The following is a 13,406-nucleotide window of genomic DNA, read 5'->3' as shown; positions in this document are numbered from 1 at the left end:
GTGGAGCTACACGATAACCAAAAAATGCGACCAATTCGTTCAGCCCATCGCAATCGAGGAATCAACTTGCCGCAAAGAAGGATGCGATCATAGATGATGCGGGCAATAGAGAAAATTTGGGGGTTGTATCTTTCTTTGACTTTTTTATTCCAAATTTTGCACTCTCCCATCTCATTCTTAATATTGCTAATTTTATCATCGCATCCTCTTTAGTTTGGCGCAATCATTGAATGTTGATTGCTTTATTCGGTCATTGCATTTTTTTCCCATACCAATTATGATTTCAATGATGAAACACATGCCTTTATTTCTCATCGCATGTACTAGAATCAACTTAATTTCAGGACAGTCAATTCATGAAACATTTCTAAAAGTTAGTGGTCCACTAGTTTTCTTTCAAAATGATTTTTACGAAACTTCCTAAGAGCATGACATAAATCATTTCAGTCTATCAACAATAAGGACATTGCTATGTATAAATTTGGGGATGCTAGTATTTATTTTCAACCTTGCTACTTTTAGACATTTCAAAAAAACAAAAATCATAACGTTGAGATTGGATCCTACTTGTAGTTGGATGTCTGTATGACACCCGTGGGGGCAAGCCAAAACGAAGGTAGGAATCGTGATCAACGCATAAATCAAGTGATCACAACTTCGCTGCCAAATGGGCATGAGTTTGGACTGAAAAAGTGCACCTCGCTCATAGTCGGATGCTCGCATGACATCCGTGTGGGCAAGCCAAAATGAAGGCTAGGCACTTGGATCAGTGCAAGGTCACAAAAAGAATATCTAAACCGTGCAATGATAAAAATCATTTGGAAACATCCCGGTTGGAAAAAGTTTTGAAATAAATCATGCAATGTCCTGGAAACAATAAAGTCTTTTTGAAGGTTAAACTTGTGATCCCCAAGTATTAGAAATATTTTAGGAAGAGACCAGGATAGAAATTAAGAATATTTTGGTTCATAAGATTGAGTAAGGCACCTCGAGAAATCTAGGTAAGGAAAAGGCGGCTGACTTTCTAAAGAAAATCTTTAGTTTATGCTTGAGGACAAACGTTGTTTTAAATTTGGGGGTGTGACAACGGGTAGAAATGCACGTTATTACAGTGCAAATAAGTAAAACAATGAGGGAATGCGATGGTAAAAATATATAAAATCATGTCCAAAAGCGTTAAACTGAGAAAATTTTTCCCATCGCATAAAAATAGCTAATTTACTTATTTTGTGTAGGAAAAATGTGTTGCCGCAAGTTAAATTGCGATCCAAGGAATCAGGTGTCCACGGACATTGAAAGATTGCGATCGTATACGCTCGCGAGAAGTTGTTCAAGAAGGTGGCCGTATAAAGACGGTGCATCAAGGTGAAAGCATAATAAATCATGATGGGACAAAAAGCTGATGACGGTCGAATTTGAATTTAGTTGACAAGCCATTAACGACACACTGTAGAAAGTACACTTAACTTTCGGTGACCATTAATCGGCGTATCAGAGCAGGAGATTTAATGACCGACCATCACTGCAATCATTAGAGAGAAAAGCTTCTTCATCTTGGGCTCTATAAATACCGAAGGCCACCATCGTTAACAAGTTCGCCATATAGAATAGAGATCATATACAAGATAGTTAGTCGTTAATCTGTTCATAGTCATACTTAGAAGACGGAGATGAGCGAAGAGAAGAAGACGCTGAGAGATCATTCCTAGACAACTCAAAAGACTATAGGGAAGTGCTACACACGAAGAGAGGGCCAACACTTGTAAGAGCAAGGATATTCTTCTGGGTAAAGTTAGAGTGAAAAGACAGTGTAAAAGGCCATGGGAAGCAAGACATTGCTACCGGGCTTCTTATCTCTCAATTCTATTGTTATTCTGTATTCTGCATTTAATCTATAGACAATGGAAATCTCATTTCAATTTATGTTCAATCTCTCCATACTTCGCATGGGTAGCTAAATTTTCGAATGGGTTGAGAAGTACTTAGCTAGCATGACTTGAAATCTTCACTTTATACGATCATCTTGTCTTAGGTATACGTCATTTACCCTTTAGAGATGCTCGGGAGAGTGGTCTAAAGATAGAATCTAGGCTTGGGAGAGTCAAATTAGAATCACATAAGCAAGAGATAGAAACTTAGGAATAAGTTCTGTTTGCTATTATGCATCGCATGCACCCTAGAGATAGGATATGATAGTAGGCGGTCACAGTGCATCATTCATCATCTCATAGACAAGAATAGAGGCTTAGACATAAGTCCTATCGACTTTTTTGTATACATCGCATGCGTTCTAGAAATAGAAATTGCGGCATTTACATTGGAAGATGACATGCTGTTGTTTGTGTGTAGCATGATCGCATAACTTGAACGCAATCTTAGGAAGTGTTAGCTAAACCCCTTCTCAACCTGTTCATTGCATACTCATTGTAATTCTCCATTTCATCAACTCTTTACTCGAATCCGTCGCATAGGAAATATACTTAAACAAATCACCATCCAACTTATTTGTTTTCACCACCACAAAGGAATCAAATTTACTGTCGCATATTAACTCAGTAGTCCCTGTGTTCAACCCTGGACTTACTAGGAAACCTAGTGACATTTATACTTGGATCTTATTAGGAAAACTTGCATGTGCAATGCATAACTCATCACCATAAATAAACTCCATAATTGCATCACAATTACAACACATCAGTAACCCCGTGTGGTTTATCTACAAGTTCCCAGATAGAGTTGAAGTACGTAGACTCCATTTCATCGTCCATGGCTTTTATCCACTGTTCCCTGTCAACATCCTCCATTGTCTTCTTAAAGGTTAATGGATCCTCTAAACCATCATCTTGTATAACCCTTCCACTTTGTTGAGGCATCCTCAACTCTTGGGATAGACATGACGGGAAAACAACAGTTGTTGATGGACCATCTTGATAAACAACTCTTGTTGATGTTTCTATAGCATCTTTGGTCAGTTCTTGCAATATTAGCTTACTGCGAAGTAGATGATTTTTTATATGATCTTCTTCCAAGAACGTAGCATTTGTTGATACAAATACTTTATCTTCTTAGGGATCATAAAACAATTCTCCTTTTGTTTCTTTGGGGTATCCTACAAATAGGCATAATTTCGAACATGTTTCTAATTTTTTAGGATTTTGTACCAACACATGTGCTGGACAACCCTAGATACGAAAATGATGTAAACTAGTTTCTTGTCATTTCCATAATTCATATGGTGTTTCTAAAATTTTTTTTGATGGAACAACGTTTAGAATAAATACTGTAGTTTGTACTGCATGCCCCCAAAAAGATTGAGGTAACTAAGCATAACTGATCATAGATCGAACCATATCTAAAAGGGTTCGATTTCTTTCTGCAACACCGTTCTGTTGTGGTGTTGCAGGTGCTGTGAGCTGGGATTGAATTCCATGATCTACTAGATAGATCAGATCGAAGTGTTTTGATTCTTTTACTTAACAAATTTTTGGTCTCAGCCTTAAATTCTTTGAACTTTTCAAGAGTTTCAAACTTATGACTGATTAAGTAAATGTAGTCATATCTAGAGTAATCATCAATAAAACTGATGAAATACTGATAGCCTCCTCGAGCTTTAACATTCATCGAACCACATAGGTTTGAATGTATAAGTTCGAGAGGCTCTTTGGCACGAAGTCCTTTGTCAGAAAAAGATCTTCTAGTCATTTTTCCCTCAAGACATGATTCACACAAAGGTAAAGAACTATCTTTTAATTGATTTAGATGATCGTTTTTTTTACCAATCTCTCAATCCTATTGAGATTAATGTGACCATGTCTGAGGTGCCAAAGATAGGTGTTAGGAGAGATTTTTCGTTTCTTATTATAAGTTTCAGTCGTTTTAAACATCTCTATATTTAAAATGGCTCTTGCTTCAGTTGGTTTTAATATGTACAAGTTATTTTCAAGTCTTACAGAACAAATATGAACACCTCTTGAATAAACAAACAATTCATTACATTTAAAAGATACCCTGTACATATTTTCTAGCAAACAGGAAATGGAGATCAATTTTTTTTTTCATCTTAGGTACATAATATACATTCCTAAGTAATATAAAAGAGTCTCCAAAAAACAACTTGACATCTCCCACTGCTTGATCTGAAATGACTTCACCCATTCCCACCTTGAAAGTCGTCTCTTGTTCAGAAAGTCTTCTCCAAGAACTAGTTTCCTGTAGAAAAGTGCAAACATGATTAGTGGCGCCTGAATCCAATATCTAGGTAAAGTGGGTATTCTCCACTAGACATGTTTCAACAACTAATAAATTAGATTTACCTTGTTTTTCCTTTTCTACTTTCTTCTCAACCAAATACTTTGGGCAGTTATGTTTCTAGTGCCCAACTTCTCCGCAATGGAAACATTTTCTTTTGGGAGTTTTGTTTTTGTTTTTCTTAGCAGTGGATTTCTTTTTCCCTTTTTCTTTCTTCTTCATTTGCATGCTTTTGTCTTTAAAAGAGGAAGGAACAAACTTCTTATCATCAGTGGGTTTCGTTCCAGACGTAGATCCTTTATAAAACTTCTTAGGTTTCGAAATAACATTTATTTCTTTTTCCTTTAGTTTCATCATTGATTGATATGTCTGTAACTCATTCAACAACATGGTCAGATTATAAGTAATTTTGTTCATAACAGCATTTGTTCTGAATGGTAGATAACTCTCCGGAAGAGATTCTAATATCATGCTTACTTGACTCGTCTCATTTATCATCGCCCCATGAGCCTCTGCAACATTAAAATGAACCATTACATCAAGAACATGTTCCCTTATGCTGGTTCCATCTTTCATGCGTATAATAGAGGATGAGGTTGCTCGAATATCTCCTGAAGCGACGCCATTATCTCACGGGTGGTGGGTATGACCTCATGCTTCTTATAAAGTACATCAGATATACACGCTAAGATATCAGACTGAGCTTTCTCATTAGCCCTTACCCATCTATCATAGATGTCCCGAACATTTTGGTTGGCTGTTGAACTGGGAACCAAAGGACATTCCTCCATCAACACAAACCTCAGATCATCCACAACTAATATCGTATTGATGTTTGATTTCCAGTTTGAATATCCCTCACTATTAAATTTATCGGAAGCAAGCAATTGTATGATTGAATTTGCCATTGCTGAAACATTTTAAACAAAATTTATTAAATATGCATCTAAATCCATTTTTAGCAAGATAATAAAGTACCCAATAAATCTTTATTTATTTGCAACGATCTTTAGTGATTTAGAACAATTGCTACTGAGGGGCAGTCAAGAATTCCTTCACAGGAGCAAGAAAGTTCTTGACCAAATACTATCTCCAGAATAACTCATATTCTGATAGTTCTTTTGGTTATCGTTTTCGGTCAAGATATTTACTAACAATTAGTAATTCTTGTAAGTGTGACCCGCAATTTTAAGATCTTATAGAATGGTATAAATATGCCTCCAAAATAGAAAACAATACCTAAGACGGAACTATAAGACCCTATTCATTTTACTGAAGCTTGGATTGTTTCGAATCCTATGTTACAACCCTTCGAGCGGATCACCACGATTAACGACTAGTTAGTGCCGCCTGAAAATGACAGCAGATGCAAAATAGGAATCTCACGGTTCAAACTAATAGAGGAGACTGTAGGAAAATGTGGACACATTTCCTTCACCCACTTACTATGAACTACCTCCCTCATTCACCTTGTTATTGACCTATGCAAACACTTTCTGAATGGAGCAGGCGCGGTAAAAGCGACATGAAGTCGAGCAGGGATCTCATGGTGTGAACTCTTGAGGACATGAGAGCTAATAACTATATATCGAATATATTGTTAATCTCCCACTGAAGTGTTCTATGTGTTTAGGTATTTACTTAGGTGTAACGACTAAATTTAAGCAACCTAAGTCTAAGTGGTTTATCTGTATAACGCTTATAATTGGATTTAACCTACAAAATCAGTTAATAACGCTCAATCTTTCGGTCATAATCCCCAGGTAGGAGGTGTTCCGTAAACCAAATTTATGAATCGATATGAGTTTGTAACCGAATTTTATAAGGTAACAATCTATTTTAATGATTAAAACTAGTTGTTAACCTAAGTGAGCATGCAACTGTTCTTTGTTGTGGATTTTAAACGTCTAACCCAATTTTATAACAACTTACAAAATTTTAGACATGCTAAGCATCCATAACATTCAACAAAGGCATTCAATATCTAATATAACCATTATATTAAATATAACCCTAACATGCGTACCATATATTAGAACATTTATAACATACTTTCAATGCATGTAACATACTTCCAATGGTGGGGTTTTAAATCTATATGGCATGCTGTATGCATAAACGTGATTTATTTAATTATTACATACATCACATGCATAAACAATTAAATACTAACTGATATGGTTTTAGTTTTGACATAAACAAGCAAACAAAAGCCTAATTATTACAAACAGCTTCAAAACTGTCTTTGAACCACTTGAACCGCTCCAAATCGAACCCAAGCATCTTGAACCGGACCAGTCAAAATCCTTTGAGGCTGAACTATATTGGACCTCGAGAAAACCGGCCGAATCGACTACTTTTGGTCCAAGATCAAAATCTCGCTAAGGCTGATCGTGTAACACTGAAGGCTATTGTCTAACACAATCGCCTAGTGTTGGGCAGAGGTACACAATTGCTTAGTGTCTTCTGTCTATCGCATAGTGCCATCGTCTAGTGCTCAGGTAGAGCTACACGATCGCTTAACACCATCACATAGTGCTTCGTGTCACTGTTTAGTGTCCGTCGTAGCTTCACGATCGCGTTGTGTCATCACATAGCACTTCAACGCATCGCTTAGCGCTGCAGCTAGACGATTGTTTAGCGCCATCGCATAGCACTTCAATGCATTGCTTAGCACACGCCATAGCTACACGATCGTATAGTGCCATCGTATAGCACTTCTAACACATCGTTTAGTTCCCATGCAAAGCTACACAATTGCGTAGTGCTATCATATAGCATTTCAACACATCATTTAGCTCCCGTAGGTACACGATCGTCTAGCATCCAACATCACAAGAACTAGCGCCTGTAGCTACACAATTGTCTAGCTTTTCTTTACATCGTGTAATGCCTGGAGCTAGACGATCGTTTAGCATTGAAGCCTCAATGATGATTTTTTTAGCAAAAGCTGAAAAAACTAGAAACGCAACTCGACCTTCTTCACTTTTTTCTTCAATTACATCTTAATTTCAACTCTAATGACTCCAAATAAATTATAGACTCTTGATAACATATATAAGCTCATGAATCAAGAGCCAATTACAAATTTAATTAAGAAATTAAAGAGAAATAAAATGCCAAAACTGAGAAAACCATATCAGTGCATCAGTTTCATATCTCTCATGAAAAACACCCACCACACCAAAATTAAACCAAATTGAATGCTTATATGATGCTCTGATACCAATTATACGAGTGTATCAACATGCAGCAGAAGCAACTAGGATCAATAAGCATTCAAATTCATTAATTTTAGTAGAAACTAAAGCATGATCATCTAAAATAAGAGGGTTTGTAGTCATACCTTTGTAGAACTCTTCAAGATCTTATTCCTCAGTAGTTGTTTTCTCCAAAAAACACCGTGAACCACCTCAAGATGTTCCCCACTATCCTCTTGGAGCTTTAGAATTAGTTGTGGGACTCAAGAACAACTTGAACTGATGGAAAACAAGGGAGAAGCTCACTGCACCACACTGTTTGAAGAACTCTTTCTTCAACCCAAAATTTTCAGTAAATCTCTTTGAATGCATGCCTCAAATTCACTCCATTATTCTTTATTTATTACAGGTGAACATGTAAAGGAGATCACTGCATGAGTAATTGAAGCTAAGGGAAGTGGTGTTTGTGTGAGCAAGTAGAAGATGGTTAATGGAAAAACCAATTTTTCCATTTTGTGTAATTTTTGTAGTTTTTCAATTTTTCCAAAAGTCAAATGATTTCAATTACTCAAATTTGATTTCAAAACTGAAAATATTATTAATTTTATAAAATTAATTTCACAAATTAATTTTCTAATATAATTAATAAATAATTATTTAAACAATTCTAATTAATTTAATATCAAATATTAAATTAATTTTTACACAAATCCATCTTCATATATTTAAATCATATTTAAATATAAATTCTCCTATTCTGTTAATGTGAACATTTCAAATGAACTTATCAAGCTACTCTAAAGCTTATCCATGTACGAGCTAGTAGGGGGACCTCGCGGACCTACAGATCATAGGCTCCAACGATCCGAGATTAATCTGCTAAACTCATTAAACCGAATTAACCCCCATTCGTTAACTAATGGGTTGTTCCACTTTAGCCCATAGTTGAACTCCCCTTCTGTAGATATATTATGTCCACTTTATATAACCATAATCAGTAAGTTGATCCTTCACAGGTTGCTCGTAATCACAGCTGGGTCAAGATAATCATTTTACCCCTGTGAATACATCTTGTTCCTTAAGTTCTCACTGACCCTCTAATGAACAATTTTGATTCATAATACCTATGAATCAAATTATTTCTCTATTATGAGAAGGCAGGGCCCCGATCATTCAAGACCTGGAATCAATACTTAAGAGAACAACCTATCTGCTAACCTTAAATCGGGTAGGAGTGAATTTCATCTTGTAGGGCTATGTCCCCAGCTATTCATCTGGTCTTATCTTCAAAATTGGAGGCTTATTTAGTAGTGCTGTTGGACTACTCTCATCGTTTGCAGATCAAGGGATAATCCCGAACAAACAGAAGTTTATAGCTAGCTCAAGATTAAGATCGAGTTAACCTAGATTACTTAATAAATGAAATAGTCAGTTTTAATAGTAAACAGTCGTTATAAAGAAAAGTGACTATTTTCGTGGTCCAGTCTATATGCAAACTCATTGCTTAGGATGTCCCCACTCACATGTCTCAACATGTGCAATCTATATATCACATCATTTGTAGCACTTTAAAACTCCTTGTAACAACTACAGATTAGGCCACATCCAATAGTGTTACCAAGATGAGATACTCAATTTCATTCATATACTTATTAGACCATTTAGGCTATATACTATTAACTTGATCTTGTTTGTGTCACCACATAAAGTTAAAGTATTCAGACTATAGCCATGGATATGTTTATTGGATTTTCATAATAGAATGCAAAATCAACAACTCATTTTTATTGATAAATAGAATGTTTAACTCGAACTGCGAGTTCTAGGACATTCCCAACAAAAAGGTCTTAGGGCCAAGAAACCCTTAGAACTTGTACATTCAGACCTCTGTGGTCCGATGAATGTTAAGGCAAGAGGAGGGTTTGAATATTTCATCACTTTTACTGATGATTATTCAAGATATGAGTATGTTTGTTTAATGCAATAGAAGTCTGAAGCCTTTGAAAAGTTCAAAAAGTTTAATGCTGAAGTTGAAAATGTATTAAATAAAACAATTAAAACATTTAGATCTGATCGAGATAGAGAGTCTTTGAATTTTACACTCCTCATCTATTTTATAGAACATGGAATTGTCTCTCAACTCTCAGCACCTGGTACACCTCAGTAGAATGGTGTATCAGAAAGGAGAAATTGAACCCTATTGGACATGGTTCGGTCTATGATGAGTTATGCTTCCTTGCCTGACTCGTTTTGGGGTTATACAGTACAAACTACAACTTATATTTTGAGCTGTGTTCCATCCAAGAGCATTACGAGAACATCTTTGGAATTATGGAATGATCGTAAAGATAGTTTATGCCATTTCAGGATCCGAGGTTGCCTAGCATATGTGCTTGAGGCAAATCCTAAGAAACTAGAACCTTGTTTAAAATTGTGCCTATTTGTAAGCTATCCTAAATGAATGAGAGGTGGTTACTTCTATGATCCTAAAGAAAATAAAGTGTTTGTGTCAACAAGTGCTACATTTCTAGACGAAGACTACATGAGGGAGCATAAGCCTCGCATCAAGATTATGTTGAATGAACTTTCCAAGGAAACTACTGAACCTTCAACAAGAGTTGTTGAAGAACCCAACACTTCGACAAGAGTTTTTGAAGTTGGTTCATCTAATAGATCATGTCCACCTCAAGTGTTGAAGGAACTGCTATATGGGTTTAATAGAAATCCTAGCGATGGTAGTTGACGGAGATGTTGAGGATCCATTGTCTTACTAGAAGGCAATGAGGGATATCGACAAAGATGAGTGGATCAAAGCTATGGATCTCGAAGTGGAGTCTATGTACTTCAATTCTATTTGGGATCTTGTAAATGAACTTGATGGGGGTAAAACCTATAGGTTGCAAATGGATCTACAAGAGAAAACTGGGTGCTTTTGGGAAGGTAGGAACCTTCAAGGCTATACTAGTGGCAAAGGTGTTGGGGTTGATGTCCTAAATCTTGTAGGGTCTTATAGTTTGTAAACATTATTGAACAAACTCATTATGTATTTAATAAAATATTTGATATTTTATTCATTGTCTATAAAATATATGATATTTTAGTTGCATTAACCACAAACCAATAAACTAACATTCGAGGTTATCTTTGTAACTAAAACATGTATGTGGAGACATATAGGTGGATCATGTTTAAGTGATAACCTAAATGGTCTGTAGTAGATGGATACGGTTGGGTACCTTATCCTGGTGACACTACGAGTATGGTCCACTTTGTAGGTATTTCAATTGTTGTAAAGTGCTACAAATAATATGATTCTGATCATTCATGTATAGACATGCAAGTAGGGATATTTTATATCAAGGATTTTGTATAAGACCAGACCACGAAGTGTTTAGTCTCGTTATATAACACCGTTCATAATAGAGACTCACATTTCACCAAGATGACCATAGGTAACATGACCTGAATCCTAAGTGAGTTATGAACTCCTACCTATGAGGGAGGTCCTTTGATTTGTATGGGTAAGAATGGCCAGATCGTCGACTCAACAAGCCTACCATTTTAAGGATTCGTCTAATTTGGGAGCTAGGAACACAACTACACAAGATGAAATTCACCCCTTCCCCGAGGCAGGGGTAAGTAGATAAATTGCTCCCTTTAGGGCAGATTCTGGGTCTTGAACAATGTGGCGCCACACCCTCTCTTGGCCTAAGAGGGGTTTAGTCATAGTTGGACTATGATCTATTATTCATTAGAGGGATCAGTGGTACTTAAAGAGTTAGATGTAACTATAGGAGCAAAACGGTAATTTGGCCTAGTTGTACTTATGAGCAATTTGTGAAGGGTTATCATACTGTTGGTTGGTTATATCCAATGGATACAAAAATATATCTGTAGTGCAAAAAGTGCAGCTGTCGGTCTTTAGTGAAGTGCCTAATAGTTAATGGATGATGAATAATGTAATTAAAGAGTTTAATTAATTATTCATGTCCCGTTGGGGCTTCAAGCTATAGGTCTATGAGGTTCCCTTGGTAGATCAATAGGATTTAGTTGAGAATCAGTTCTTGGATAAATTTGAATTGTTCAAATTAATAGAGGGATTTAATTATATATGATATAATTAAGTTGTTTCAATTATATGTGACATAATTGTCACAATGTATTTGATACATTATAGCTTAATGGGAGGAAATGAGTATTTGAATGAGATTCAAATATAGTTTCTATGAATTGGATTCATAGTTGTTAAATTTAATATAAATATGATATATATTAAATGCCATATAATAGAGAAAAGAAACTATAGTTTATATTGTATGTTAAACAATACTAAAACTATAGGTTATATGTTATATTTGATATAACATATAATTATATATATTTATATACATATATATATAATATGATAAGTTAGTTATCATATTTATATTATCATTATCATTATTATTTTAATAATAAGGAAGAGAGTTACAACTTCCTTCCCATTCTTTTCTCTCCACCCATGTAAGTGGGTGGTGGTTTGGCAAGGAGAATAAAAGAAAAATGTTTTCTTCTTCTTCTTTGAAGAAGTGTTGAACGATTGAGATAGTGGAGAAAAATACAGAAGAGTTCTGTTTTGTCTTGAGTTTTGAGAGTTCTCAATCTTTCCTCTTACACATTAAGTTTTCCCTCTTAACCAAAATAGTTAGAGTCCACCACTTCTAGGTTCTCACCATGAGAATACCAAGGTAACTTTTTTGGTAGTATCCGGTTTTGTTCGAGGTTAATCTTGAAGAAGGTCTCCAAGGAGTTCATGGTTTTTTCGAGGGAAAACGTGAAGAAAAGTTCTTCAAAGGTGAGGTTTCTTGAAACTTTTTAATTTTTTCTAAAGCATGCTGTAATTTAGAATTAAATGCATATCTTGTTTATTTGTTTACTGTAAATTTTATATTCAATGAAAATGGAATTTGGTCGATCCTCTTACGCTCAAGGTTCTCTCTCATTAGAGTTCCTTCAATTGGTATCAGGGCCAGGTTGTAGGTTTCTGATTCCAAATTCCATTCTTTTATTGAATCTTTTTACAGTAATGGTGGGTTTTATGATCAGTGTTCTGTTTATGTGATGAATGGTTGTGGATGTAATTTGTTGATGTTTGTTTCTGGATAGAACTCTCTATTTAAGGCTTTCTTTTATTTACAAATTTGGCTTGTAAAGGCCCTTGTGTTTTTGGGCATTAATCTTTCAATCGAGTATGTGATTTATAAGTTTGAGTCACTCGTGCTATTTTCGGGTTGCTTCAAAGAAGAGTTGCAGAGCGTTGTTTTGATGAAAAAGATGAAATAGAGGTTCCAGATCATGTAGCTACAACTAAACAATCGTGTAGTTACAGCTAAACGATCGTGTAGCTCTTATTATGCGATCAGGTAGCTTTTACTACACGATCGTGTAGCATTTCCTAAACGATCACATAGCTAACGCTATGTGATTGTGTAGAGTTTGCTACATGACCGTGTGGCATTTGCTACAAGATCACATAGTTGTTTGCCACACGATTGCAAGGTCTTTAGATGCTCATCGCATAGTTGCTTGCTGAACGATCACACAGTCTTTCATGCTCATCGCATCGTTGCTTGCTACGCGATCGTGCAGACTTTCCTACGAGATCACATAGATGCTCATCGCATAGTTCATTTGCTACACGATCAGCTGCAAGGTGGTTCTTTGAAGTGTGGTTTGGTTCGAGCGGTTCAAGACTCGGTTCACCTTTCTGAACTGGTTGACTTAAATTTTGTAATAGTTAGCCTTTTGTTTTTTTCCTTTTCAGAGGTCCTATCCCAGTCCATCAACTCTTAGATTAAATATACATACGATGCATGTTTTATATTATATGTCATAATGTATGTCATATAGGTTTAAAACCCACCGTTGGTTATGCATTGATGCTCATACTGTTGGGGTTGATGCCCTAAACTCTCTTAG

The 13,406-nt window shown here is 35.8% G+C and overlaps 1 protein-coding gene across 1 annotated transcript; it reads right to left on the bottom strand.

Annotated features, from left to right (window-relative positions):
* Positions 1 to 4,820: 4,820 nt before the first annotated feature.
* On the bottom strand, positions 4,821 to 5,156 carry LOC120079154 (uncharacterized). Its single transcript, XM_039033329.1, has one exon. It carries the CDS (start codon positions 5,154 to 5,156, stop codon positions 4,821 to 4,823), a length of 336 nt encoding a protein of 111 aa, XP_038889257.1.
* Positions 5,157 to 13,406: the final 8,250 nt, after the last annotated feature.

The sequence above is a fragment of the Benincasa hispida genome, chromosome 1, assembly GCF_027475165.1.
Source record: "Benincasa hispida cultivar pf3 chromosome 1, pf3_genome.v1.1, whole genome shotgun sequence".
In the NCBI taxonomy this organism is placed as follows: Eukaryota; Viridiplantae; Streptophyta; class Magnoliopsida; order Cucurbitales; family Cucurbitaceae; genus Benincasa; species Benincasa hispida.
The sequence above is the reverse complement of the archived record's forward strand: the minus strand, read 5'-3'. Positions and strand labels throughout refer to the sequence as shown.

Excerpts from the sequence above, each read along its gene's own strand:
- LOC120079154 (XM_039033329.1), bottom strand. The coding sequence starts at position 5,156 with ATGGCAAATTCAATCATACAATTGCTTGCTTCCGATAAATTTAATAGT.